Consider the following 27,632-nt stretch of genomic DNA (forward strand, 5'->3'; position numbering starts at 1 on the left):
TTCCAGCAGGTCTCATTTGTTGTTTCTCTCTTCCTTTTTTTACAGTGATAAAAAAGTATAAAAAAATACATGTTTCTCATTCCTGCCGTAACTCGGGTTCAAATGTAATGCCAAGATGCATGGTGTGCTCACAAGTTGTAACAGGACTTTACATTGTTGAGTGAACTTTGCCTTGGAATGTTTTGTTTGGTATCTTTACCCGGATACCTCAACTGGATCTGAGCATCTGTCAGTCTGAATGGTCCAGGATGACAAACCGTCATTGTTTTTAGACCGCACGCCTTGCAAGCAAATGTGGAATGAGAGGAGAGAAGATTTAAAAGGTGTATCCTGAATAAATACTGAGTATCGGTATCTTATCCAATCAAGAAGGCATGTCAAGTAGAAGCTAACAACCTGTAGCCTGCAGTGCTAGAACAGATACTCATCCCCACATGTTCTCAGGGCACATACTGTTAAAACCAATAAACAGAGATCTAAAGCCTTGCGTGCTGACCCAGCCCAGTGCTTTCAAACAGTGGGAACGTGTTATGAAAGGCCTCAGGTGGTTGTGGGTAATTGTAGATCCATGCTTTGAAAGATTCCACTGCTTGTGAAATTGACCGATGTGCTTTAAGGACATGTCAAAACTGGTTTTAAACCCCTGTAATAACCCTTCCAAATAAAATACACATACCTAGCTCAGTGTTGGTAATTGAGAAAGTCAAAGTGTTCCAGCAAGCTGGTGGGTGAGATTAGCAAGCTTGTAGTGAGTGTTGTACTAGCATTATTCAACCTGAGGGGTATACTACAAAGCAGCATCAAGCAGCATTGAGTTAGCCAGCTACCTTGCCTAAATATTCAGATATATATATACAGTGTATTCGGAAAATATTCAGACCCCTTGACTTTTTCCACATTTTGTTATGTTACAGCCTTATTCTAAAATTGATTTTTTTTATCCTCATAAATGTACACACAAAACCCCATAATGACAAAGATGAATCAGGTTTTTAGACATTTTGCGAATTTACTCTATTTTGCGAATGAGTCATTAAAACTCAGTTTTCAACCACTCTACTAGTTTCTTGTTAACAAACTATTGTTTTGCCAAATCTGTTAGGACATCTACGTTGTGCATGACACAAGTCATTTTTCCAACAATTGTTTTACAGTCAGATTATTTCACTTATAATTCACTCTATCACAATTCCAGTGGTTCAGAAGTTTACATACACTACTATGCCTTTAACAGCTTGGAAAATCTCAGAAAATGATGTCATGGCTTTAGAAGATTCTGCTAGGCTAATTGCCATCATTTGAGTCAATTGGAGGTGTACCTTTGGGTGTATTTCAAGGCCTACCTTCAAACTCAGTGCCTCTTTGCTTGGCATCATGGGGAATTCAAAAGAAATCAGCCAAGATCTCAGAAAATAAATTGTAGACCTCGACAAGTCTGGTTCATCCTTGGGAGCAATTTCCAAACGCCTGAAGGTACCACGTTCATCTGTACAAACAATAGTACGTAAGTTTAAACACTATCGTCACTCAACGGAACGACTTGATTAGTGTAGTGTCAACAACGCAGCCACTGCCAGCTAGCCTACAAAGTCAACAACGCAGCCACTGCCAGCTAGCCTACTTCAGCAGTACTGTATCATTTTAATCAATAAGATTCTTGCTACGTAAGCTTAACTTTCTGAACATTCGAGACGTGTAGTCCACTTGTCATTCCAATCTCCTTGCATTAGCGTAGCCTCTTCTGTAGCCTGTCAACTATGTGTCTGTCTATCCCTGTTCTCTCCTCTCTGCACAGACCATACAAACGCTCCACACCGCGTGGCCGCGGCCACCCTAATCTGGTGGTCCCAGCGCGCACGACCCACGTGGAGTTCCAGGTCTCCGGTAGCCTCTGGAACTGCCGATCTGCGGCCAACAAGGCAGAGTTCATCTCAGCCTATGCCTCCCTCCAGTCCCTCGACTTCTTGGCACTGACGGAAACATGGATCACCACAGATAACACTGCTATTCCTACTGCTCTCTCTTCGTCCGCCCACGTGTTCTCGCACACCCCGAGAGCTTCTGGTCAGCGGGGTGGTGGCACCGGGATCCTCATCTCTCCCAAGTGGTCATTCTCTCTTTCTCCCCTTACCCATCTGTCTATCGCCTCCTTTGAATTTCATGCTGTCACAGTTACCAGCCCTTTCAAGCTTAACATCCTTATCATTTATAGCCCTCCAGGTCCCCTCGGAGAGTTCATCAATGAGCTTGATGCCTTGATAAGCTCCTTTCCTGAGGACGGCTCACCTCTCACAGTTCTGGGCGACTTTAACCTCCCCACGTCTACCTTTGACTCATTCCTCTCTGCCTCCTTCTTTCCACTCCTCTCCTCTTTTGACCTCACCCTCTCACCTTCCCCCTACTCACAAGGCAGGCAATACGCTCGACCTCATCTTTACTAGATGCTGTTCTTCCACTAACCTCATTGCAACTCCCCTCCAAGTCTCCGACCACTACCTTGTATCCTTTTCCCTCTCGCTCTCATCCAACACTTCCCACACTGCCCCTACTCGGATGGTATCGCGCCGTCCCAACCTTTGCTATCTCTCCCCCCCGCTACTCTCTCCTCTTCCATCCTATCATCTCTTCCCTCTGCTCAAACCTTCTCCAACCTATCTCCTGATTCTGCCTCCTCAACCCTCCTCTCCTCCCTTTCTGCATCCTTTGACTCTCTATGTCCCCTATCCTCCAGGCCGGCTCGGTCCTCCCCTCCCGCTCCGTGGCTCGACGACTCATTGCGAGCTCACAGAACAGGGCTCCGGGCAGCCGAGCGGAAATGGAGGAAAACTCGCCTCCCTGCGGACCTGGCATCCTTTCACTCCCTCCTCTCTACATTTTCCTCCTCTGTCTCTGCTGCTAAAGCCACTTTCTACCACTCTAAATTCCAAGCATCTGCCTCTAACCCTAGGAAGCTCTTTGCCACCTTCTCCTCCCTCCTGAATCCTCCTCCCCCTCCCCCCCCTCCTCCCTCTCTGCAGATGACTTCGTCAACCATTTTGAAAAGAAGGTCGACGACATCCGATCCTCGTTTGCTAAGTCAAACGACACCGCTGGTTCTGCTCACACTGCCCTACCCTGTGCTCTGACCTCTTTCTCCCCTCTCTCTCCAGATGAAATCTTGCGTCTTGTGACTGCTGGCAGCCCAACAACCTGCCCGCTCGACCCTATCCCCTCCTCTCTTCTCCAGACCATTTCCGGAGACCTTCTCCCTTACCTCACCTCGCTCATCAACTCATCCCTGACCGCTGGCTACGTCCCTTCCGTCTTCAAGAGAGCGAGAGTTGCACCCCTTCTGAAAAAACCTACACTCGATCCCTCCGATGTCAACAACTACAGACCAGTTTCCTTTCTTTCTTTTCTCTCCAAAACTCTTGAACGTGCCGTCCTTGGCCAGCTCTCCCGCTATCTCTCTCAGAATGACCTTCTTGATCCAAATCAGTCAGGTTTCAAGACTAGTCATTCAACTGACTAGTCATTCATTCTTCTCTGTATCACGGAGGCGCTCCGCACTGCTAAAGCTAACTCTCTCTCCTCTGCTCTCATCCTTCTAGACCTATCGGCTGCCTTCGATACTGTGAACCATCAGATCCTCCTCTCCACCCTCTCCGAGTTGGGCATCTCCGGCGCGGCCCACGCTTGGATTGCGTCCTACCTGACAGGTCGCTCCTACCAGGTGGCGTGGCGAGAATCTGTCTCCTCACCACGCGCTCTCACCACTGGTGTCCCCCAGGGCTCTGTTCTAGGCCCTCTCCTATTCTCGCTATACACCAAGTCACTTGGCTCTGTCATAACCTCACATGGTCTCTCCTATCATTGCTATGCAGACGACACACAATTAATCTTCTCCTTTCCTCCTTCTGATGACCAGGTGGTGAATCGCATCTCTGCATGTCTGGCAGACATATCAGTGTGGATGACGGATCACCACCTCAAGCTGAACCTCGGCAAGACGGAGCTGCTCTTCCTCCCGGGGAAGGACTGCCCGTTCCATGATCTCGCCATCACGGTTGACAACTCCATTGTGTCCTCCTCCCAGAGCGCTAAGAACCTTGGCGTGATCCTGGACAACACCCTGTCGTTCTCAACTAACATCAAGGCGGTGGCCCGTTCCTGTAGGTTCATGCTCTACAACATCCGCAGAGTACGACTCTGCCTCACACAGGAAGCGGCGCAGGTCCTAATCCAGGCACTTGTCATCTCCCGTCTGGATTACTGCAACTCGCTGTTGGCTGGGCTACCTGCCTGTGCCATTAAACCCTACAACTCATCCAGAACGCCGCAGCCTGTCTGGTGTTCAACCTTCCCAAGTTCTCTCACGTCACCCCGCTCCTCCGCTCTCTCCACTGGCTTCCAGTTGAAGCTCGCATCCGCTACAAGACCATGGTGCTTGCCTACGGAGCTGTGAGGGGAACGGCACCTCAGTACCTCCAGGCTCTGATCAGGCCCTACACCCAAACAAGGGCACTGCGTTCATCCACCTCTGGCCTGCTCGCCTCCCTTCCACTGAGGAAGTACAGTTCCCGCTCAGCCCAGTCAAAACTGTTCGCTGCTCTGGCCCCCCAATGGTGGGACAAACTCCCTCACGACGCCAGGACAGCGGAGTCAATCACCACCTTCCGGAGACACCTGAAACCCCACCTCTTTAAGGAATACCTAGGATAGGATAAAGTAATCCTTCTCACCCCCCTTAAAAGATTTAGATGCGCTATTGTAAGGTGGCTGTTCCACTGGATGTCATAAGGTGAATGCACCAATTTGTAAGTCGCTCTGGATAAGAGCGTCTGCTAAATGACTTAAATGTAATGTAAATGTAACTATGGGTCAACACAGCCGTCATACCGCTCAAGAAGGAGACGTGTTCTGTCTCCTAGAGATGAACCTACCTTGGTGCGAGAAGTGCAAATTAATCCCAGAACAACAGCAAATGTCCTTGTGAAGATGCTGGAGGAAACAGATACTAAAGTATCTATATCCACAATAACCTGAAAGGCCGCTCTGCAAGGAAGAAGCCACTGCTCCAAAACCGCCATAAAAATACCAGACTACAGGTTGGAACTGCAAATGGGGACAAAGATTGTACTTTTTGGAGAATTGTCCTCTGGTCTGATGAAACAAAAATAGAACTGTTTGGCCATAATGACCATTGTTATGTTGGGAGGAAAAGGGGGGATGCTTGCAAGCCGAAGAACACCATCCCAACCGTGAAGCACGGGGGTGGCAGAATCATGTTGTGGGGTTGCTTTGCTGCAGGAGGGACTGGTGCACTTCACAAAATAGATGGCATCATGAGGATAGAAAATTATGTGGATATATTGAAGCAACATCTCAAGACATCAGTCAGGAAGTTAAAGCGTGGTCGCAAATGGGTCTTCCAAATGGACAATGACCCCAAGCAGACTTCCAAAGTTGTGGCAAAATGGCTTAAGGACAACAAAGTCAAGGTATTGGAGTGGCCATCACAAAGCCCTGACCTCAATCCTATAGAAAATGTGTGGGCAGAACTGAAAAAGCATGTGCGCGCAAGGAGGCCTACAAACCTGAGTCAGTTACACCAGCTCTGTCAGGAGGAATGGGCCAAAATTCACCCAACTTATTGTGGGAAGCTTGTGGAAGGCTACGCTAAACGTTTGACCCAAGTTAAAAAATGTAAAGGCAATGCTACCAAATACTAATTGATTGTAAGTAAACTAATGGCCCACTGTGATGAAATAAATAAATTAAAGCTGAAATAAATGAATTTCTACTATTATTCGGACATTTCACATTCTTAAAATAAAGTGGTGATCCTAACTGACCTAAGTCAGGGCATTTTTATTAGGATTAAATATCAGGAATTGTGAAAAACTGAGTTTAAATCTATTTGGCTAAAGTGTATGTAAGCTTCCGACTTCAACTGTAAGTATTCAGGCCCTTTGCTATGAGACTCGAAACTGAGCTCAGGTGAATCCTTTCCATTGAATGTCTTTGAAATGTGTCTACAACTTCATTGGAGTCCACTTGTGGTACATTCAATTGATTGGAGATGATTTGGAAAGGCACACATCTGTCTATATATGGTTCCACAATTGACAGTGCATGTCAGAGCAAAAACCAAGCCATGAGGTCGAAGGAATTGTTTGTTGAGCTCCAAGACAATATTCTGTCGATGCACATATCTGGGGAATGGTACCAAAAAATATCTGCAGCATTGAAGGTCCCCAAGAACACAATCGCCCCCATCATTCTTAAATGGATGGAGTGTGGAACCACCAAGACTCTTTCTGGAGATGGTTGCCCGGCCAAACTGAGCAATCGGGGGAGAAGGGTGGTCAGGGAGGTGACCAAGAACCCGTTGGTCACTCTGACATAGCTCTATAGTTCCTCTGGAGATGGGTGAACCTTCCAGAAGGACAACCATTTATGCAGCACTCCACCAATCAGGCCTTTATGGTAGATTGGCAAGATGGAAGCCACTCCTCAGTAAAAGGCACGTAACAGCCCTCTTGGAGTTTGCCAAAAGGCTCCTAAAGACTCTCAGACCATGAGAAATAAGATTCTCTGAATCTTGACCTGAATGCCAAGCATCACGTGTGGAGGAAACCTGGCACCATCGCTACAGTGAAGCTTGGTGGTGGCAGCTTGGTGGTGGCATATACAGTAGCAGTCAAAAGTTTTGACACACCTATTGTAGAATAATAATTGTGAAGACATAAAAACTATGAAATTACACATATGGAATCATGTAGTAACCAGAAAAAGTGTTTACAATTTTTTTCAAAGTAGCCACACTTTGCCTTGATGACAGCTTTGCACACTCTTGGTATTCTCTCAACCAGCTTAATCTGAAATGCTTTTCCTACAGTCTTGAAGGAGTTCCCACATATACTGAGCACTTGTTCACTCTGCAGTCCAACTCATCCCAAACCATCTTAATTGGTTTGAGGTCAGGTGATTGTGGAGGCCAGGTCATCTGATGTAGCATTCCATCACTCTCCTTCTTGGACAAATAGACCTTACACAGCCTGAAGTTGTGTTGGGACATTGTCCTGTTGAAAAACAAATGATAGTCCCAATAAGCGCAAACCAGATGGGATGGCGTATCGCTTCAGAATGCTGTGGTAGCCATGCTGGTTTAGTGTGCCTTGAATTATGAATAAGTCACTGACAATTTCACTAGCAAAGCACCCCCACCCCATCTCACTTCCTCCTCCATGCTTCATGGTGGGAACCACGCATGCGGAGATGATCTGTTCACCTACTTTGCGTCTCACAAAGACACGGCAGTTGGAACCAACAGTCTCAAATTTGGAATCATCAGACCAAAGGACAGATTTCCACCGGTCTAATGTCCATTGCTTGTGTTTCTTGACCCAAGCAAGTCTCTTCTTCTTATTGGTGTCCTTTAGTAGTGGTGTCTTTGCATCAATTCGACCATGAAGGCCTGATTCATGCAGCCTCCTCTGAACAGTTCATGTTGAGGTGTGTCTGTTGCTTGAGCTCTGTGAAGCATTTATTTGGGATGCAATCTGAGGTGCAGATAACTCTAATGAACTTATCCTTTGCAGCAGAGGTAACTCTGGGTCTTCCTTTCCTGTGGCAGTCCTCATGAGAGCCAGTTTCATCATAGTGCTTGATGGTTTTTGCATCTGCACTTGAAGAAACTTTCGAAGTTCCGGAGTTTTCCGGATTGATTGACCTTCATGTCTTAACGTAATAATGGACTGTTGTTTCTCTTTGTCTACTTGAGCTGTTCTTGCCATAATATGGACTCTTTTACCAAATAGGGCTATATTCTGTATACCACCCTTACCTTGTCACAACACTACTGATTGGCTCAAACACATTTCGAAGGAAAGAAATTCCACAAAAGGGTGGCTACTTTGAAGAATCTCTAATATATATTTAGATTTGTTCAACACTTTTTTTGGTTACTACATGATATGTACACTACATGATATGTGTTATTCCATCGTTTTGATGTCTTCACTGTTATTCTACAATGTATAAAAATAGTCAAATAAAGAAAAACCCTTGAATGAGTAGGTGTGTCCAAACTTTTGACTGGTACTGTATATTTTTTAAGATAAGATTAAAATGGGTATGGTCTAATTGATTAAAAAACAACAACATGTACACTATATATACAAAAGTATGTGGACACCCGTTCAAATTAGTAGATTTTGCTATTTCAGTCACACCCGTTCCCGACAGGTGTATAACATCTACCATACAGCCATGCAATCTCCATAGACAATCTTCAGACATTGGCTGGAGAATGGCCTTACTGATGAGCTCAGTGACTTTCAACGTGGCACCATCATAGGATGACACCTTTCCAACAAGTCAGTTCGTCTCATTTTGGCCCTGCTAGAGCTGCCTTGTTCAATTGTAAGTGCTGTTATTGTGAAGTGAAAACATCTAGGAGCAACAACGGCTCAGCTTTGAAGTGGTAGGCCACACAAGCTCACAGAAAGGGACCGCCGAGGGCTGAAGTGCGTAACGAGTAAAAATGGTCTGTCCTTGGTTGCAACACTCACTCACTACTGAGTTCCAAACTGCCTTTGGATGCAACGTCAGCACAAGAACTGGTCGTAGAGAGCTTCATGGAATGGGTTTCCATGGCCGAGCAGCCGCACGCACACAAGCCTAAGATCACCATGAGCAAAGCCAAAGGCTGGAGTGGTGTAAAGCTCGCCGCCATTGGACTCTGGAGCAGTGGAAAAGCGTTCTCCGGAGTGATGAATCACGCTTCACAATCTGGCAGTCCGACGGACGAATCTGGATTTGGTGGATGCCAGGGGAACTCTACCTGCCCCAATGCATCGTACCAATTGTAAAGTTTGGTGGAGGAGGAATAATGGTCTGGGGCTGTTTTTCATGGTTCGGGCTAGGCTCCTTAGTTCCAGTGAAGGGAAATCTTAATGCTACAGCATACAATGACATTCTAGATGATTCTGTGCTCCTAACTTTGTGGCAACAGTTTGGAGAACACCCTTTCCTGTTTCAGCCTGACAATGCCCCCATGCTCAAAGCTAGGTCCATACAAAAATGGTTTGTCAAGATCGGTGTGAAAGAAATTGACTGGCCTGCACAGAGTCCTGACCTCAACCCCATCAAACACCTTTGGGATGAATTGGAACGCCGACTGCGAGCCAGGCCTAACTGCCCAACATCAGTGCCCGACCTCACTAACGCTCTTGTGGCGGAATGGAAGAAATTCCCGCAGCAATGTTTCAACAGCTAGTGGAAAGTGTGAAGTGTAGGCTGTTATAGCAGCAAAAGGGGGACCAACTCCATATTAATGCCAATTGGAATGAGATATTCAACAAGCAGCTGTCCACATACTTAGCAGCTGTCCACATACTTTTGGTTATATAGTGTATCTAAGTTTAGCTTTGTTAATGAATCAGAAAATCAATTGTAATTTCTGGTTGCTTGGTTAGCTAGCATATTGATCCTGCTTTTCAGTATACCCCTTTGGTGAAGTGATTGATCATGAGTCTGGATAATCAGATTAGTATAACAAGAATCACATCAGAGGCATTACAATTTTGAGACCAGTGTATAAATGTGCCCTTAAAGGGAAATAACATTTGATTCATAGGGACAAAAGATGTCATGAAGAATAGATAATGTGTGATTTATAATTCTCTATGTCAACAAGTGCTCAGTGTAAGCTCATTATCATAATTCCAGCCAGGTCCAGGGCTCAGAGAGTAAAGGTCAGACAGGATCACTGAAGCAGAGCTGACTGTTCTGTGCCAAAGCCAAGCTGTGAGTTCTAGACAAGTTAACCAAGGACGGTAGGTAGCCGAGTGGGCGGCAGGTAGCCGAGTGGGCGGCAGGTAGCCTAGCGATTAAGAGTGTTGGGCCAGTAACCGAAATGTCGCTGGTTTGAATGCCTGAGCTGACTCAGTGAAAACTCTGCCGATGTGCCCTTGAGCAAGGCCCTTAACCCTAATTTCTATGCTTAATCAACTTGGTCTCATAGACTAGACATAACATAGTAAATCTAAATCCAGGACACTCAACTTAGTATGATATGGTAACATAAAAAAGAGGTTACTAAAGGCAGAAACAAAAGGAGGACGGCTCGTGGTAATGGCTTAAGCGGAATTAGTGGAATGGTATCAAATATATCAAACACATAGCTTCCATGTGTTTGATGCCACTCCATTCTTAACTCTATTGCAGCCCAATGCTAGAAATGTGAAATAAGCAATAGGTTGTGTGCTCCATTATTGTGATCCTACACAAAACACAGCCCTTATTTGAAGTGTTTGTAAAATCCTGTATGGGAAAAATGAATGATGTATACTACTTCATCTGAAAACTCCTAAACTGTACTAGTTACATGGTTTATACTTCAAAGTGTTTAATGGCGTTAGTAAAACCACGGGAATTTAATTGTGTTTTTTCCCATTTATTGATTGAGCTTTGAGGTGAGTAGTGTGTTTGTGGTCTGAGTGTTGGCACAGCCCGGTTGCACATAGCCCAGTGCTTGTGTGGCAGAGTCACACATACTGTACCTTGGATTTGCTTTCAATCAAGATTATGTTAAGCCACCACAATCTCCTGAACAAATGCTCAGCCCAGCACAGCACAGCTCAGCACAGCACAGCACAGAGGTGTGTTCAGTACAGGCTGCATTCCAAAAGGTCACTTCTCATCTGAATACATGCAGCCCATACTGTACTCTGAGGAACAAGCGTAAGTCTGAGTGTGTGGAGAGGGGATTAGTTCTGCCCTGATTTTAACTGACCAACTGGGTTGCTTGGTATATGACAACAACGGTTGCCGCTCACTGCCTGTGAGAAGATACAGTAACAGGGAAACTATCCGAGGGTCCACCAGTGTTGTTCACATGATTTGTCTACGGAGCCTTGACCTAAGAAGAAAACAATTGCAAAGCCAGATTGTGCAATAGCTCGCTACTTTATCTGAGCGGGACATTCCAGAAGCTTTGCTTCTCAGTTTACACTATGAGATAGAAACAATGTTACCTTCAGCAGTACATATACAGTAGATGTCTAGTTACATGTCACACTTCATATACATTAATTGGTGCTTATTTTGAACAAGACAATCATTCTTTAAACTATGTCAAACAGCAATAGTGTTGAAATAGCGCACAATTCTCCAAACACAGTCAAAGAAGAATGTCTCTATGGCAGCTATAATAAATTATCCAAAGTCACTCTAAAGTGCAATGATGCAATGTTCTGTTGGTGCCAAAGGTGGCATTTGATCAATACCCTATCTAGTGGTGCATGCTGACCTGTAAAGCCAAAGCTAATTTTAGAGCTACAAAGTAGAGACAGTTATGTTCCGTTGCCTGTGAATGACAGTTTCATGCAGGAATAACAGACAAATTTGAGTAAAGTAATTTTATTAAATCCATAAGTATAACTATTACATAAAAGAGCATACAACCAATTTTCCAAAAACAGTAGTATGGTCATTCACTAAAAATAACAAATATGAGGAATGGATTGAAACTAAACAAACCCTTCAAATATTGTCTTTGAGTTCTGTCAGAGGGAACAATCAAATTTACATCATAGATGAAAATCATATTACATAGATAACAGATTCATTCATCTTGAACTTTTTCACTCAAAATATGGACTGAAATCATTGGGCCAACTCCTTGAAATGACTGTGGTAAAAGAACAGCTTTCTGACTGGATGAAATCAAGACCAATCAAATGTATTTATAAAGCCCTTTTTTTTTTTTTACATCCGTAGATGTCACTAAGGGCTATACAGAAGCCCAGCCTAAAACACCAAACAGCAAGCAATGTAGACACACATTGTTCATCTGAATATCGCCACAAGAAACCAAATCTCATCGGGATGCAGTTGTATACATTTCACATCTGTATTACTCTGGATTATTGACACTAGTGAAGAAACCTCTTTTTTCCTTTTAAGGTAGGAATTCAACAAGTAACTCTGCTGTAGTTACAGCATACTATGCACCACGTGTGCCATCAAACCATCTGAAGGACATGACCAGGTTGAGAAAAGTGCTGTGAGATGAAGGGACAGATAACAGCAATAGCCAAGGTTGGAGACCTAAAGGGCACAAAAGGCACTAATTGTGGCGATTTCTGTTTAGTGTGATGCAGAAAAATAAGAGACTGCTGTCCTGTAATACTGACTTTCAATGTGGGGCTGGTGGCAGCAATATATATTTTACGGTGAAGCTGGAGGTAGAATATTCAGTACATAGCACATTGAGGCATAGGAGTTACCCAGGACATTTTCTTTTAACTCCCCATTTTGAAAGCTTTCTGTAGCTGACCTCCAGTCAGCCGCTGGTGTGTATATTGTCAAATGGCATTAATCATAGTCAAGAAAACACATATCTAAACAGATCAACCTCCTGTACTACAACACATTCATTATATTGTGTAACATCGAAGAAAAATAAAACCGACTAGGAGCATCTAGAAGAACATTGCACAGTATCATTCCTAAAACCCATTACAAATCAACCCAGGTGTGTCAATTATACTCTTTGGTTTGCGTACCACAAACACATGAATTGTGGACCAGTTAACACAACAAAAAGTCTGGATACAAAAGCAAAATTTTACTTCTCGACTAGACTTCCTAGCCTATATTATTTTGATGAGCAGTCTATGCAGCTAAATGTTGAGAGTGCAGACTTGGTGTCAGTTGGCTGTGGAACACCGTAAGTAATGGACACTGCCATGCATGCATGTTCTAGTGGGGGTCAATATATGAATTCATGAGTACCCTGTATTGATTTGTTAAATGAAAACAATGGTTATGATGGTGATAACTGTACTTAAGTCAACAATCTAGTTTCATTGAAGAACTGTTAACTGAAAAGGTATGGAGTGCCACAGCACAATATGAAATTAAGCATACCATTGGGCTTCAAAGAAGCACATGTGTACTTACCCTGGTATAAAACCATTCCAGAAGTAAGCATTTCCAGCATTTTAATACTTTTTCACATTTCTATACTTTTCTCCAGCCTACTCCACCCAGACCACAAATCCATAACAGTCAACATTGCCACTACATGCCATCTAAAAGTTCATTTCCTTCCTCACTGATTGCAGGGACAGGAATCCCATCCCTTTTGTTTATTAAGACCTTCCCAGTCTCCAGATTTCAACCCTGTAAACATTGTGTTGACAGAGCTTGGAAGTACTCACAACAAATCATTACTCTACTAAAAATGTCCATAGTTATAGGAGAAAAAAAACATCCATAGTTATAGGAGGAAAAAAAACATAATTTATAATAAATAATGAACCTTTGTTTATATATTTTTATGAAAAGGTCTGCTGAAAAAGTACTATAAGCCAGCAAAACAATGCATGGCACAGCTCTTTAAAAAAAGCATATTGCCTCAAATGTGTGGAGTCAAGCAAGCTCAACTCTTGAGTCTCTCAGATGGTGATGTGGAAAGAGTCTCCCAACCAGGAGTCCTTGCTAGTCCCATTTTTGGGAGATGTCGCCTCACTTCCCTCCGGTTGGTCAGTTGGTGTTGTGCTCGTCTCCTGGTAGTATTCATCATCTTCATCAAAGTAGCCATTCTCTATCCCGTGCCCGGCGCTGAGGTCATGGCAGCTGCCCTTGTACTCCTGGATTGACTCGTGAAGGGACCAGAGCTGACACAGCAAAGACATATCCTGCTGACGCAACCCCACCTGGAAAATACAAAATTCAACCAGAATTATTTTAGGCGCTCAAAAGGGTGTTTTATACTATACCTAAAACTTTAGAGATTAGACAAAAGAGCAGATGGTGCTTAATGCCTAGCCCTATATTGGACTAAAAAGAGCCTAACATTGCTTCTTCTCTACCCAACAACTAAAGAGTAAAGGTGCAGTCTATGCATCTAATGTTCTGTTTAAAGGGTGAATTGGCTCAGGAAGCCAACAACTCCATCGAAAAGGTGAATCAGTTGCCAAATGTAGATTGGTTCTTGAAACATAAATCCCTCTACTTCTATAATACATCTAAATAATTTCCCAAGTGCAAAACACACACACTTACTGCTCACTTAACCGATTTTAACAGTTGCAGCAGACAGTATTTCAGTCATAACATGTGTATGGCTGTCTTCTGCAGACAGCCAATTAGACGCGGATAGCTAATTAGAACAGGTAGTTAACTCTATTGCATCTGTTTTCGTAAACAAGTGCTGTAGCATAAAATATGGCCGTGTGGGAACCCTACCCCTATAAAGTTGTATCTCAATACAAAACATGTTGCATTATGTTTCGCCGACAATAGCTCCTTCATATTATAGATGAGAAAGTCCTTATGCTTCTAAAACCGTACTGCAAGTGATGCTTGTTAATGTTGAGACAGAGCGTCGCGGCTCCCACCCTACAGAAGATTGCTTCATCCAGTCAGTTGTGTAGTGTAATGGAACAGTCATGATCAAGGGCTACTTCCTGCCTTCAGCTAGAAATATTTGTTTCTATCCATTCAATCAATATTTTATGGGATACAATATTCATCATAAGATAGGCAGGCCTACAGTGAGGCTGAACGTTCGATTTGTAAGCCTTCAAATAGCTACTCATAAAGAAACATCTGTTCACAAATCAAAGTCACAAATTTAGTATAGACTGTAGGCTATCAAAGAAATCCAAACTGGCATCAAATCCTACAAGCAACAACGTATCGTGTTTGATCGTGGTCTTGCCACGGTTTAGTATTGGCTAGTGTTGCAAATCTTATCACAGAAATTGGCAACTACCAGTGTCAAATTTCTGTTAAAATGTTTCAGCTGACTATAAGATCTACGGTACTAATTAGACCACGAATTAATGAAGTCATTGAGTAATTTCATGATTGGTGAAATCATGAGAACAGCTGTTCTGACATTCTGCCTTGTAAAATGAGAAGGCAAACAACCCATCACAAATCACATCCCCTCCACTTACCATTTCTTTTCGGAGGAGCGCTAAAGCCGCATCAAGGTTGGCCGGTTTATTTGCAAGCAGATTGTCGGAATTATTTCGCCCACGACTAAGGTCGTCTTGGATCATGGTTTTCTTTGCATACATCCTTTCCATCTCTCTCCAAGACCCGCCGCTTGAATTCAGCAAGCCGCTTAGGCTCTTCGGTAGTGGTGGTAGCCCCTCAATGAAGGCCAGTGTTCCGCCCGCTGTGCCGTTCGCCGATTTACCGTTCATCGTTATACCTTTACCTTAAATTCAATACTTTAGTGGGAAGAAGTTTCAGTGGTTATAAAGACCACATTCGGTAAAGAAATTCGCCTCTCCGACGAGCACCATGCAACAGTAGAATTATTCGTTGACGCCAACAGCCGTAATCTCCTTTATGACTCTGGCTCGCACTTCCTGTCCCTTTAACACAGTTCGAGTTGGATTGGGCGTCACCCACGGTGACGGACAGGAAAGTGTGGTTGAATATTTACAACCTTCGACAGTAGTTTTTTTTGGGGGGGTGAGACGCTCCTATCTAATTCATGCTGTTTATTGCTAAAGTGAGTCACAGCTCTACAGTGTGAGGATTTGATGTACTTCTAAGACAATTGGCTGGATTCACACTGATAGTCCAATTCTGATATTTGTTTTCACTAATTGGTATTTTGACCAATCAGATCAGCTCTGAAAAACAGCTGCTGTGATGTGATGTGATTGGGCAAAAGGCCAATTTGTGAAAAATGTGTAAACGCAACCAATAATGATGAGGAACCACCAAATAACCATAATTTAATATTTTATCAAATGAAAGTTATCAAGCTTATTTTCTTGCAATTTTCCAATTGTGGGATACAAGTGCATTGATATGTTGTTTAGTATAATGGCACACTTCGCAAAGAAACAAACATGACATATGCTACATGAATACGGCTGAGAATAGTTCAAAAGGCATTACTTAGGCTGAGGTCTTCATGACATGTGTCTGCAGAACAAAGGTTTTCCATATGAAGGACAGATGGTGGGATTTCCAACCATGGTCCTGTTTCATTAACAGCCCCTCAACAAAGAGACAAAGCCCACCCAACAGAGGCACATGTGGCCTATACAAGGGCAGATGTCATTGAAGAAGCAAGGTCTCAACAAATTATGTATAATTGTAAATGTGAAAAACTAAATAAATCAATGTATTCCCTTAAAAAAAAACATTTTATACTCTATGAATTGGCAGTGTGTTAATACGAGTTGAAATGTACTCACAATGTGTTTTTGATGATACACTGCACAGTTAAGACAAGGACACCCCATTAGGCCTTCCTAAGTGTTGGTGACTTTTGACTGCAGTGCACTCAAGATGAACGGATTATGAATTTACCCCTGTGGACATGTGCTTTACATACAGGCTAGAGGAAACAGGTACAACTTATCTTCCAAGCTTATCATTTGTGTGTCTTCTCACTAACTTGTATTGTATGCTATTTTTCACTGTGCTAATCATCTGAGATGTCCTCAGAATCTAGCAGGTCAGGATGAGCAGAAGTTGTGACATACAGTTGCCTACCTCATTGTTGTGCCTTGAACTCTACTGCCCTCCCTCTCTGCCCCTCTGCCATGACATATCTCACCCCACTGCCCCTGCATCATTCTTCCCTAAATAACATGATTTTATTCCAGAATGAACCAGAAACCATTCAGGGAAAACCTTCCTTTGTACATGTAAGACCACAGACAAAAATAGTACTATTGGTATATTGCACAAGCAGTTTCTTTTCGGAAACTGTCATTGCTCTCTTGGCCCGGTCTAGTTAGGTCCCCATAAAATCTTCCTGTACTCTTTGAATGTGAATCAAAAGAAAATTCCCAACAATGCTCTATGCCCTTGGGAGGGCCGGAAATCTATTCAAATGTTTCTAAGCATGTAAGGGTATTGAAGTATGTATCTGAGAATTATGTCATTTTTCAGTTAATTGAATTAGTATAGTTACAGTGGGACAAAAAAGTATTTAGTCAGCCACCAATTGTGCAAGTTCTCCCACTTAAAAAGATGAGGCCTGTAATTTATCATAGTACACTTCAACTATGACAGACAAAATGAGGGGGAAAAAAATCCAGAAAAATCACATTATAGGATTTTTTATGAATTTATTTGCAAATTATGGTGGAAAATAAGTATTTGGTCAATAACAAAAGTTTCTCAATACATGTACCCTTTGTTGGCAATGACAGAGGTCAAAAGTTTTCTGTAAGTCTTCACAAGGTTTTCAAACACTGTTGCTGGTATTTTGGCCCATTCCTCCATGCAGATCTCCTCTACAGCAGTGATGTTTTGGGGCTGTTGCTGGGCAACACAGACTTTCAACTCCCTCCAAAGATTTTCTATGGGTTGAGATCTGGAGACTGGCTAGGCCACTCCAGGACCATGAAATGCTTCTTAAGAAGCCACTCCTTCGTTGCCCGGGCGGTGTGTTTGGGATCATTGTCATGCTGAAAGACCCAGCCACGTTTCATCTTCAATGCCCTTGCTGATGGTAGGCTTTGTTACTTTGGTCCCAGCTCTCTGCAGGTCATTCACTAGGTCCCCCCGTGTGGTTCTGGGATTTTTGCTCACCGTTCTTGTGATCATTTTGACCCCACTGGGTGAGATCTTGCGTGGAGCCCCAGATCGAGGGAGAATATCAGTGGTCTTGTATGTCTTCCATTTCATAATAATTGCTCCCACAGTTGACTTCTATAAACCAAGCTGCTTACCTATTGCAGATTCAGTCTTCCCAGCCTGGTGCAGGTCTACAATTTTGTTTCTGGTGTCCTATGACAGCTCTTTGGTCTTGGTCATAGTGGACTTTGGCGTGTGACTGTTTGAGGTTGTGGACAGGTGTCTTTTATACTGATAACAACTTCAAACAGGTGCCATTAATACAGGTAACGAGGGGAGGACAGAGGAGCCTCTTAAAGAAGTTACAGGTCTGTGAGAGCCAGAAATCTTGCTTGCTTGTAGGTGACCAAATACTTATTTTCCACCATAATTTGCAAATAAATTCATTAAAAATCCTACAATGTGATTTTCTGGATTTTTTTCCTCATTTTGTCTGTCATAGTTGAAGTGTACCTATGATGAAAATTACAGGCCTCTCTCATCTTTTTAAGTGGGAGAACTTGCACAATTGGTGGCTGACAAAATACGTTTTTGCCCCACTGTATATGATGAAATGGTATTTGAGACCATCTTATTGATTGGTATTAGTCTGCCATTGAGGAAGGAGGACTATGAAGTCACATTCAGTCAAAAGACACATAAAAGGTATGAAAGAACATTTTATTTTCCCTTTATAAACATTCCTATTAAAACATGATGGTCTTACTTCATCAGAAACAAAACAAATCCAACATTCAACTTAACATTTATACCAGCAGCACACATGCAGAAAATAATCTGCAAATACATTAATACTATTCAATGATGGCATTACTAATGACAATAAAAAAACAAGACAACTAAAACACTAAATATATTCAATAACAGCCTTGTTACTGGTTGGCTACACACTTCTCCTACGGGTAATTTACAGAGGCTTAAGAGAAATTCACATTAGTGCTTTCCATTGAACAAGGCATTAAACTATTATTGATGACATGAGTCAGCACATGCCCTTGTAAAACACTTGACCCTGTCGAATGTGACAAATTCTAAGGCCTATAGAAGTGAATAGCAAGCATGTGTGAAATTCAATACTGCCCGATCAGCATACGAGGAAGACACTTTCCAAATTCAAGACCGCAGCAAATTGCCTATGTAATGGCAACATTGCCTTGACCCATCAAGTCAAAGTGGCACCAATGAAATCAATTATACATGAGCGAAGACCAATGCTAAAACATTTGGAACATTTTCTTAAACATGGTTATCCGAGGCAGCATGTCACAATTGATCATTGTTTTTTGAAATATTTACATGGATCTACTAAGGCACAAGTCTCTCTGCAAACTACCATAAACGTAACAACCCGGTGCAGTCCAGATGTTGTTCTTTAAGACTTAAACCAACAGGCTTTTTCCAGAGGGTTTTACATGATGTAGGAGATGCAAACTGGAAAACCTCAAAACTGTATCTCTAATTACAGCAGTACTACATTAGATACAAATGAAATTTAGACTTATTAGCAAAACCGTCTTTCAGGGAAACAAACTCTATACAACTTAACCTACGCTTAGACCTGTTAGAGGTTGTGCAATATAAAACAGCTGCAGGGCATTCTCCTCATATTTCAGTTCTCTCATAAGAGACAGGAATCTAAATGTTGATTGATTTTTGACTCTTGCACCATGGCTTGGCATACAGGGCAGCTGACGTTCACAGTAAGGCTTGCAGAGCTGGCAGAGTTGTTCTGAACTGCAGGATGGGCTGTTGGGGTAGTCGGCATGTCATAGTCCTGCCTTGTACTCCTTGACGTTGATGGTGATGACTCACCAATTGTCTGCTGAAAGAAGTCAAAGATGTGAGCAGAGGTGCGGTCTTCCCAAGGCCTCTTCCTAGAAACTGGAATGTTGACTCCATTCGGCTTTTTAGGGCCTTTGAAATATTTGGAGGGGTGAGGCTCGGTGGACACGGCAGGTTTTGATGTGGCCGGAACAACAGAATGATGGCTGTCCAGTTGTCTGGTGTCTGAGGAACTGACAGCTTTGGCTGGTTGTCCGAAGTTCAAACCACCCACAGATGAAAATGCACTTTTAGTCTCATCTGGAGGTTTTGAGACAGTGGAGGTACTAGAACTAGCTGCACTTCCAGACTTCCAGCCACTGGCGTTAAAGAGGTCTTGGACAGACCTTTGCTCTGTTTTGGTCTTGAAAGTGTCTGAGGAGTTACTATCTGGCTTGGACACAGTGGTGTTGGATTTGTAAATCCTAACAGGTGAGCCACCGATGTTGACAAATGCCTTGGTGTTGCTGATAGATTTTTTAACAGGAGGTTTAGGTCCTCTGAATGGACCGTGTGCTCCCCCTGCTATGGAGGTTGTGGTGCTTGTGCTCCCCTTCTTCTGTGGGCAGCTCAGACCTGGCCGTCCAGAAGAGTCAATTCCTTTTGCCGTCGCCTGAGCTGGAGGTGACAGCACAAGCCTGGGGGACACAGAAGTAGTGAAGGGTGTTGTGGGTCTGTTGACAATAGGTTTCTTGAGTTGAAATGATGATGGCTGCGAACTCCCTCCAAGCAGAAAGCCTTTGCCACTGAATGGGATGATATTCCTTATGTCCTGTAAACCAGAGCCTGAGACAAAAACATTGGAAATAAAATGTAGATTCACCAAAACACATTCACTAAGCCATATTTTGAATTATAAATGATATTACTGCTCTCAGCATTCATCAAATGAGAAAGAGACTTGTATTACCTGCAATAGCTGTACTGGAAGGCTTGCTGTTGCTTGTGGGCTTGTCTGTAGGCTTCTTGTCTTTGCTGGTGTCTGTCTTGCCTTGGCTGGTGTCTGTCTTCTTGCCTTTCTTTCCATAACCCTCCGGCTCCTTGACCTTGGTATAAGTGCCCCCACAGGAGTGCAGGTGGTCCCCCCACCATGTGTCTTGGGCTGAGGGGGCACGGTTCATTGCCCTCTTCACGTATCCAAAGTAAGGCTTGCGAGTTCGACAGGGCCCATCACAGCGCCACCAGTGCTGACGGTAGAGATCCACTTCATCGTGGAACGTGTGATAGACCTGGTGGAACACCGTTGATTCAGAAGTCAGATGCATATCAACACAAAGTACACTTTGACTGAACACAGAGAAGAACCTACTGTGATTTTAGTGCCAGTAGCTTGATTGATTCTGTCCATGTGCTTGCAGAACTCAGGTCCATGCCCATCACGATCCCTGTTGTTTAGAGTCACGAAGAGCAGTGCATGGATCATCTCATGCAGAAGTGTCTGGAAAAATTAACAGAGTATTTTTCATGTTATGCTATACTGAAGAAATTCCACCACAGCCACTTTGCATGTGTTAAATCGTATAGAATTGTAAATCAATCTGAGAAGGTTCAGGTTGGTTAGTCAAAGTACCTGTACAAGATCCCGACGGGGTCTGAGTTTTAGTAAAGGTTCACTGAGTCGAATAGAACACAGTCCACCTCGTCCTTCATAAGAACACACACCTGCACACCTACAATTTAAGATTTTATGAGGAGACAGGCATTGAACAATATAACATAAGGGAATACTCTAACCACAAGAAAACAATCACAGTTCGAGTTATACATGGGTAGTGAATAGGTAACATGTTCTAATGTAAGAGCTCCAATAAGAAACACGTGAATCATATCTGATGATGGATACAATAATGACTTACAGTGTCATTCGGGGGCTCCATTTGACTTCACAACCACTGAGCTTTCCCCAGAAGAATGTGTCATTGAACTCAAGGAACATTGCCCTCACATCTGGGCTTGGGTCAAGCGTCTCCCACGACTCATCCACGATTGACATTGGTTTCTCTGGAGCAATAGATGGACGTGAATAGGGGATGACATCACTGCAAGACTCAACTTTCCGTTTTTTGGTGGTTTGGCCATAGCTGTTGTCATCATTTGTTGAATTTGTGGATGCCTCGGAATTAAATTGCTCTTGCAGCTGAATGGCAAGCAGGAAATCGTGGTCCATGTTCAACTATTGATGGATGAACATATAATTAAAGTTAGATGGATATAAAATAGCTAAATTAGATAGCTTGTGATGTAACGTTGACTAGCTAAATAGCTAACGTTAGCCAGTAGGCTAATGAACGCACCAAAACCCAATCATATGATTTGGCGCTGGATAGCTCTAACTTCAGCAACCATCAGATGACTGTCATCGCGGTCTAATCAATTTGATTGTCGTATAGCTATATCTACGTAAGATTATATCAATATTCAGCTTAAGTTAAATGTAGATTCATTTCTGTAATAATTTAGACAGTTAACGGGCAATACTACAGAAGAAAATGTTTTCGCTCTTTTTCAAAATACTTCCTGTTTACGTGCTTTCCTAATTTTACGGTGATATCATTCATTCTATGGTACTGTTGGGAACTCTGGGATACGTTATTCCGCCACAGTGGCACTCGCGAATAAATGTTGTCCAACTAAATAGTTACTCGGGATTTTATATATATATACGCTGAAAGGAAAGAACATTTATAAAATACAAATGTTGACTGTAATTTTGATCTCTCAATATTACTATAACTTAAATAACTATGCGCACAATTTATTTTTGTTTCTTTTATTTTACATTCATTTTTTAACCCATAGACGTTCTATTGGCCACCTAATTTCCGTCTCGTGACGTTTTGGGCAAAGATGTTGTTCTGTCTGTGTTTTGGGTGTTAACATATTTCCTGTTATCGCAGCAGCTAAAAAAACATCACACATTCATGTATATTAATCAGAAGAAGACACCTTTTTTAAATCAGAAGAAGACACACAGTAACCTGTGAGATGGCAGAGCAGGCGAACAGACTGCGCAAGCAATTAGAATCAGCTAATTTCGACCCGCAGAATTATGTCAAGAATCTCTCACAACAATCTGATGGCGACAGAGATTTGCAGGAACATCGTCAAAAAATACAGACCCTGGCAGATGAAACGGCTCAAAACCTGAAGAAAAATGTCTACAAGAATTACAGACAGTTCATCGAAACTGCCAAAGAGATTTCATACTTGGAGAGTGAGATGTACCAACTGAGTCATATTTTGACAGAGCAGAAAAGTATAATGGAGAGCATTACCCAGTCTTTGCTCTCAACAGATAAGGATGAAACTGCGAAGGAGATGCTGGCAGCATTCCCTAAAGACACAGAGGAAGTGAAACAGAGAACACTGACTACACTGCTTGAGAAAGTGGAGGGGTGCAAAAACATTATGGACACCCCAGGCAGGTATTTAGTGTACAATGGCGACCTGGTTGAATATGATGTGGACAACATGGCACAACTTCAAAAAGTGCATGCCTTCCTGATGAATGACTGCCTTCTTATTGCCACCTGGTTAGCAAATCGCCGTGGTACAGTGAAGTACAAATACAATGCACTGTATGATCTGGAGAGCTTTGCCATTGTCAACGTGAAGGACCACCCCCCAATGAAGGACATGTTCAAAATCCTGATGTTCCCAGAAAGCCGCATATTTCAGGCAGAAAACAGCAAGATTAAAAAGGAGTGGCTGGAGATCCTTGATGAGACCAAGAAAAACAAAGTGACAAAAGAAAAACACAAGAAGGAAGAGGTAGAGGTTCCCAACTCACCAGTGAGACCAGAAGCCTTGGTTTCGACCAACCCTTTTGATGACGAAGAGACCAACCCTTTTGACTCAGAGGAGGCAGTGGATCTGAGCTTGGAGTGGATCCAGGAGCTTCCCGAGGACCTGGACGTGTGCATTGCCCAGCGGGACTTTGAAGGTGGCGTGGACCTCCTGGACAAGCTGAATGACTACCTGAAGGACCAGCCTGTCAATCTGAGGGTGAAAAACCTCAGGGTGAAGGTGGATGAGCGTGTCCGACAGCTGACAGAGGTGCTGGTGTTTGAGCTTTCTCCTGACCGTTCCCTCCGCGGAGGGCCCAAAGCGACCCGTCGGGCCGTGTCTCAGTTAATCCGGCTGGGGCAGCCCACCAAAGCCTGTGAGCTCTTCCTTAAGAACCGAGCCGCTGCTGTGCAGACCGCCATCCGCCAGCTGCGCATTGAGGGGGCTACTCTGCTCTACATACACAAGCTTTGCAACATCTTCTTCACTAGCTTGCTGGAGACAGCCAAAGAATTTGAGATGGACTTTGCTGGTAACACAGGCTGCTACTCTGCATTTGTGGTCTGGTCCCGGTCATCCATGAAGATGTTTGTGAATGCATTCAGTGGGCAGGTGTTTGACAGCAAAGAGAGCCTCTCCACTGCAGCTGAGTGTGTCAAGGTGGCCAAGGAGCACTGCAAGCAGCTCAGTGAGATTGGCCTGGACCTCACCTTCACACTGCAGTCCCTCTTGGTTAAAGACATCAAGGCAGCCCTGCAGAGCTACAAGGAGATCATCATTGAGGCCACCAAGCACCGCAACTCTGAGGAGATGTGGAGGAAGATGAACCTGATGACTCCAGAGGCTCTCACAAAGCTGAAGGAGGAAATGTGCAGCTGCGGCATGAGCAGCTTCAATCAGTATACAGGAGACGACTGCTGGGTCAACCTCAGCTACACCCTCGTGGCCTTCACCAAACAGATGATGGCTTTCCTAGAGGAGGGGCTGAAGCTCTACTTCCCAGAGCTGCACATGGTGCTGCTGGAGAGCCTGAGGGAGATCATTCTTGTGGCTGTACAGCACGTCGATTACAGCCTGCGGTGTGAACAGGAGGCAGAGAAGAAAGCTTTCATTCTACAAAATGCGTCTTTCCTACACGATACTGTACTTCCTGTGGTGGAGAAGAGGTTTGAGGAAGGAGTGGGGAAACCTGCTAAGCAGTTACAAGACTTGAGAAAGAGTGCACGGACCATTCGTGTCAATCCTGATAGTACTATGTCTCAGGTCTAGTGGGTGGATTATTACCTGGTGTGTATAGCACTTTGATGACACTGTTGAACTTCAAATCTTTTGCCAGAATTTATGAAATCTATTATTTCTGTCGTATAGGCTATTCAGTGATGATTCTTTCTGTTTAATATGATGTTGAAGAGATCTATGCTTGATGATATAGCATTATGAATAGTAGGCTAACTGCAATAGGATGACTGATTGTTTAATCCTAATGCGGCAGGGTAGCCTAGTGGTTAGAGCGTTGGACTAGTAACCGGAAGGTTGCAAGTTTGAATCCCCGAGCTGACAAGGTACAAATCTGTCGTTCTGCCCCTGAACAGGCAGTTAACCCACTGTTCCTAGGCCGTCATTGAAAATAAAAATTAGTTCTTAACTGACTTGCCTAGTAAAATAAAAATGCATTGACAATGTTATTGATTTGTATAAATACGCCTCTGACACTGGTATCACACAAATTCTCTCACAAAATAAAAAGGGAATGCATTATAACAATTTTGTCCAGTTTATTGAAAAAAAACATTTGTTTATATATATACTGTTTGATTTCTGCAAAACAATTGAAATTGTAAGGATTATTGAGCCAAATGGTGAAAAAGGATTTAGACTTTATAATATAGCTTTGGACCTAGGCTTTGCAAAATCTTATGATTTTCAAACAGGTAATGGATTGGATATTTAAAATATTTCAATTGGTTGAAATTTGTGCCCTGCCTTGAACTACATGCTGGGATTAGGCTATGGGAGTGAAGCTTGCTTTTGGGGATAACCTCACCCCACCCATCTTCTAACTGCAGTTCTGAGAAAGGTTTCAAGTTTTATCAGTTGTATGTATGGGATACGCATGGTATTCATCGTCCAACGAAATGCTTACTTGCAGGTTCCTACTCGACAATGCAACAACAATAAGAAATAATCAAATATAAGAATACGAACATATACAGTTGAAGTCAGAAGTTTACATACACCTTAGCCAAATACATTTAAACTCAGTTTTTCACAAATCCTGACATTTAATCCTAGTAAAAATTCTCTGTCTTATGTCAGTTAGGACCACCACTTTATTTTGAGAATGTGAAATGTCAGAATAATAGTTGAGAGAATTATTTATTTCAGCTTTTATTTATTTCATTCCCAGTGGGTCAGAAGTTTACATGCCTTTAAATTGTTTAACTTGGGTCAAACGTTTCTGGTAGCCTTCCACAAGCTTCCCAAAATAAGTTGAGTGAATTTTGGCCCATTCCTCCTGACAGCTGGTGTAACTGAGTCAGATTTGTAAGCCTCCTTGCGTGCACACACTTTTTCAGTTCTGCCCACAAAGTTTCTATAGGATTGAGGTCAGGGCTTTGTGATGGCCACTCCAATACCTTGACTTTGTTGTCCTTAAGCCATTTTGTCACAACTTTGGAAGTCTGCTTGGGGTCATTGTCCATTTGGAAGACCCATTTGCGACCAAGCTTTAACTTCCTGACTGATGTCTTGAGATGTTGCTTCAATATATCCACATAATTTTCTATCTTCATGATGCCATCTATTTTGTGAAATGCACCAGACCCTCCTGTAGCAAAGCACCCCCACAACATGATGCTGCCACCCCCGTGCTTCACGGATGTAATGGTGTTCTTCGGGCCTGCAAGCATCCCCCTTTTTCCTCCAAACATAACGATGGTGATTATGGCTAAACAGTTCTATTTTTGTTTTATCAGACCAGAGGACATTTCTCCAAAAAGTGCGATCTTTGTCCCCATGTGCAGTTGCAAACCGTAGTCTGGCTTTTTTTATGGCGGTTTTTGAGCAGTGGCTGCTTCCTTGCTGAGCGGCCTTTCAGGTTATGTCGATATAGGACTCGTTCTACTGTGGATATACATACTTTTGTATCTGTTTCCTCCAGCATCTTCACAAGGTCCTTTGCTGTTCTGGGATTGATTTGCACTTTTCGCACCAAAGTACATTCATCTCTAAGAGACAGAACGCGTCTAATTCCTGAGCGGCATGACGGCTGCGTGATCCCATGGTATTTATACTTGCGTACTATTGTTTGAACAGATGAACGTGGTACCTTCAGGCGTTTGGAGATTGTTCCCAAGGATGAAACAGACTTGTGGAGGTCTACAATTTACTTTCTGAGGTCTTGGCTGATTTATTTTGGTTTTCCCATGATGTCAAGCAAAGAGGTACTGAGTTACACCTCCAATTGACTCAAATTATGTCAATTAGCTTATCAGAAGCTTCTAAAGCCATGACATAATTTTCTGGAACTGTAATAGAGTGTATTATAAGTGAAATAATCTGTATGAAAACAATTGTTGGAAAAAGTACTTGTCATGCACAAAGTAGATGTCCTAACTGACTTGCCAAAACTATAGTTTGTTAACAAGAATTTGTGGAGTGGTTGAAAAATGAGTTTTAATGACTCTAATCTAAGTGTATGTAAACTTATGACTTCAACTGTAGGTATAATACAAGAAGGCACAATTTATCGTCCAATATTTACATGTGTTTTGGGGAAAGGACACGAAGAGTGAAGATTTTTCAAGGATGTCTCTGGCACTTGCTGAGTGGTTAATTTAGAGCAAACCAAATTAACCAGTGAAACTTATTGTAACAAACTCACATAGTAGGCTAGGTGATAAATCATATTCTGTGTGATGAAGCTTTTCGAGAGACAATTATTTTCCATTTGAAATAACTGCTATGGATATGATTGACATTTTTTTTTTTGGGAGTTGTGAAAGCTACCATATTTCCTGCATAATTGGAATCAAATATTACTCTTGAAATCATTAAATTAAAGATAGCCTAGTCTTTTTTTGATGGTCTAATTTGGGATTGTGTCATACAAAGCATTAATTATGAATTGTTCATGTTGTGATGTTTTTCCCATTGCATGAAGCAATTAGAATCCTAATATGACACCCCTTTGATTAGATCTCAGGTAATCTGAGACCAATTGATTTATGAACTGCCACAATGGATGTAACTGCTCCAATGCACATGTTAGGGCCAGGGGACACATTATATTGTCCTGACTGGTTAATTATGCCTGACAGTTGCACATTTCAATGACAGTAACACAGTAATGCCAACCAATTTGGCAAGAACAACGGGTGCGTATGCAAAGCATGTGAATCATAGATAGATAT

General features: G+C 42.8%; 3 protein-coding genes across 4 annotated transcripts; 1 reads left to right on the top strand and 2 right to left on the bottom strand.

Moving 5' to 3' along the window:
- Nucleotides 1-11,390: 11,390 nt before the first annotated feature.
- LOC118386894 (protein FAM89A-like) lies at nt 11,391-15,539 on the bottom strand. The gene is made up of 2 exons (XM_035774867.1): nt 14,958-15,539; nt 11,391-13,709 (listed from the first exon to the last, which is right to left on the bottom strand). Exons 1-2 carry the CDS (start codon nt 15,207-15,209, stop codon nt 13,449-13,451), a joined length of 513 nt encoding a protein of 170 aa, XP_035630760.1. The 5' UTR covers nt 15,210-15,539; the 3' UTR covers nt 11,391-13,448.
- A 2,715-nt stretch (nt 15,540-18,254) lies between these two features.
- LOC118386895 (DNA-dependent metalloprotease SPRTN-like) lies at nt 18,255-21,990 on the bottom strand. Of its 2 annotated transcripts, XM_035774869.2 has the most exons (6): nt 21,729-21,990; nt 21,291-21,607; nt 21,005-21,104; nt 20,744-20,872; nt 20,345-20,663; nt 18,255-20,220 (listed from the first exon to the last, which is right to left on the bottom strand). In XM_035774869.2, the coding sequence occupies exons 2-6, from the start codon at nt 21,599-21,601 to the stop codon at nt 19,232-19,234; spliced, it is 1,848 nt and encodes a 615-aa protein (XP_035630762.1). In that variant the 5' UTR covers nt 21,602-21,607; nt 21,729-21,990; the 3' UTR covers nt 18,255-19,231. The 2 variants fall into 2 exon arrangements, with proteins under 2 accessions (XP_035630762.1, XP_035630761.1); XM_035774868.2 differs by having other exon boundaries at nt 21,291-21,990.
- A 274-nt stretch (nt 21,991-22,264) lies between these two features.
- LOC118386896 (exocyst complex component 8-like) lies at nt 22,265-24,984 on the top strand. Its single transcript, XM_035774870.2, has one exon. It carries the CDS (start codon nt 22,420-22,422, stop codon nt 24,487-24,489), a length of 2,070 nt encoding a protein of 689 aa, XP_035630763.1. The 5' UTR covers nt 22,265-22,419; the 3' UTR covers nt 24,490-24,984.
- The last annotated feature ends 2,648 nt before the right edge of the window (nt 24,985-27,632 follow it).

This window comes from Oncorhynchus keta, chromosome 8, assembly GCF_023373465.1.
Source record: "Oncorhynchus keta strain PuntledgeMale-10-30-2019 chromosome 8, Oket_V2, whole genome shotgun sequence".
Taxonomy (NCBI): Eukaryota; Metazoa; Chordata; class Actinopteri; order Salmoniformes; family Salmonidae; genus Oncorhynchus; species Oncorhynchus keta.

Coding starts and splice junctions, on each gene's coding strand:
- LOC118386894 (XM_035774867.1), bottom strand. CDS start 15,209: ATGAACGGTAAATCGGCGAACGGCACAGCGGGCGGAACACTGGCCTTC. Junction 13,710..14,957: donor CGCTCCTCCGAAAAGAAATG/GTAAGTGGAGGG, acceptor TGTATTTTCCAG/GTGGGGTTGCGTCAGCAGGA.
- LOC118386895 (XM_035774869.2), bottom strand. CDS start 21,601: ATGGACCACGATTTCCTGCTTGCCATTCAGCTGCAAGAGCAATTTAAT. Junction 20,873..21,004: donor CCCGTCGGGATCTTGTACAG/GTACTTTGACTA, acceptor TAATTTTTCCAG/ACACTTCTGCATGAGATGAT. Junction 20,664..20,743: donor CTACTGGCACTAAAATCACA/GTAGGTTCTTCT, acceptor GTGTTCCACCAG/GTCTATCACACGTTCCACGA.
- LOC118386896 (XM_035774870.2), top strand. CDS start 22,420: ATGGCAGAGCAGGCGAACAGACTGCGCAAGCAATTAGAATCAGCTAAT.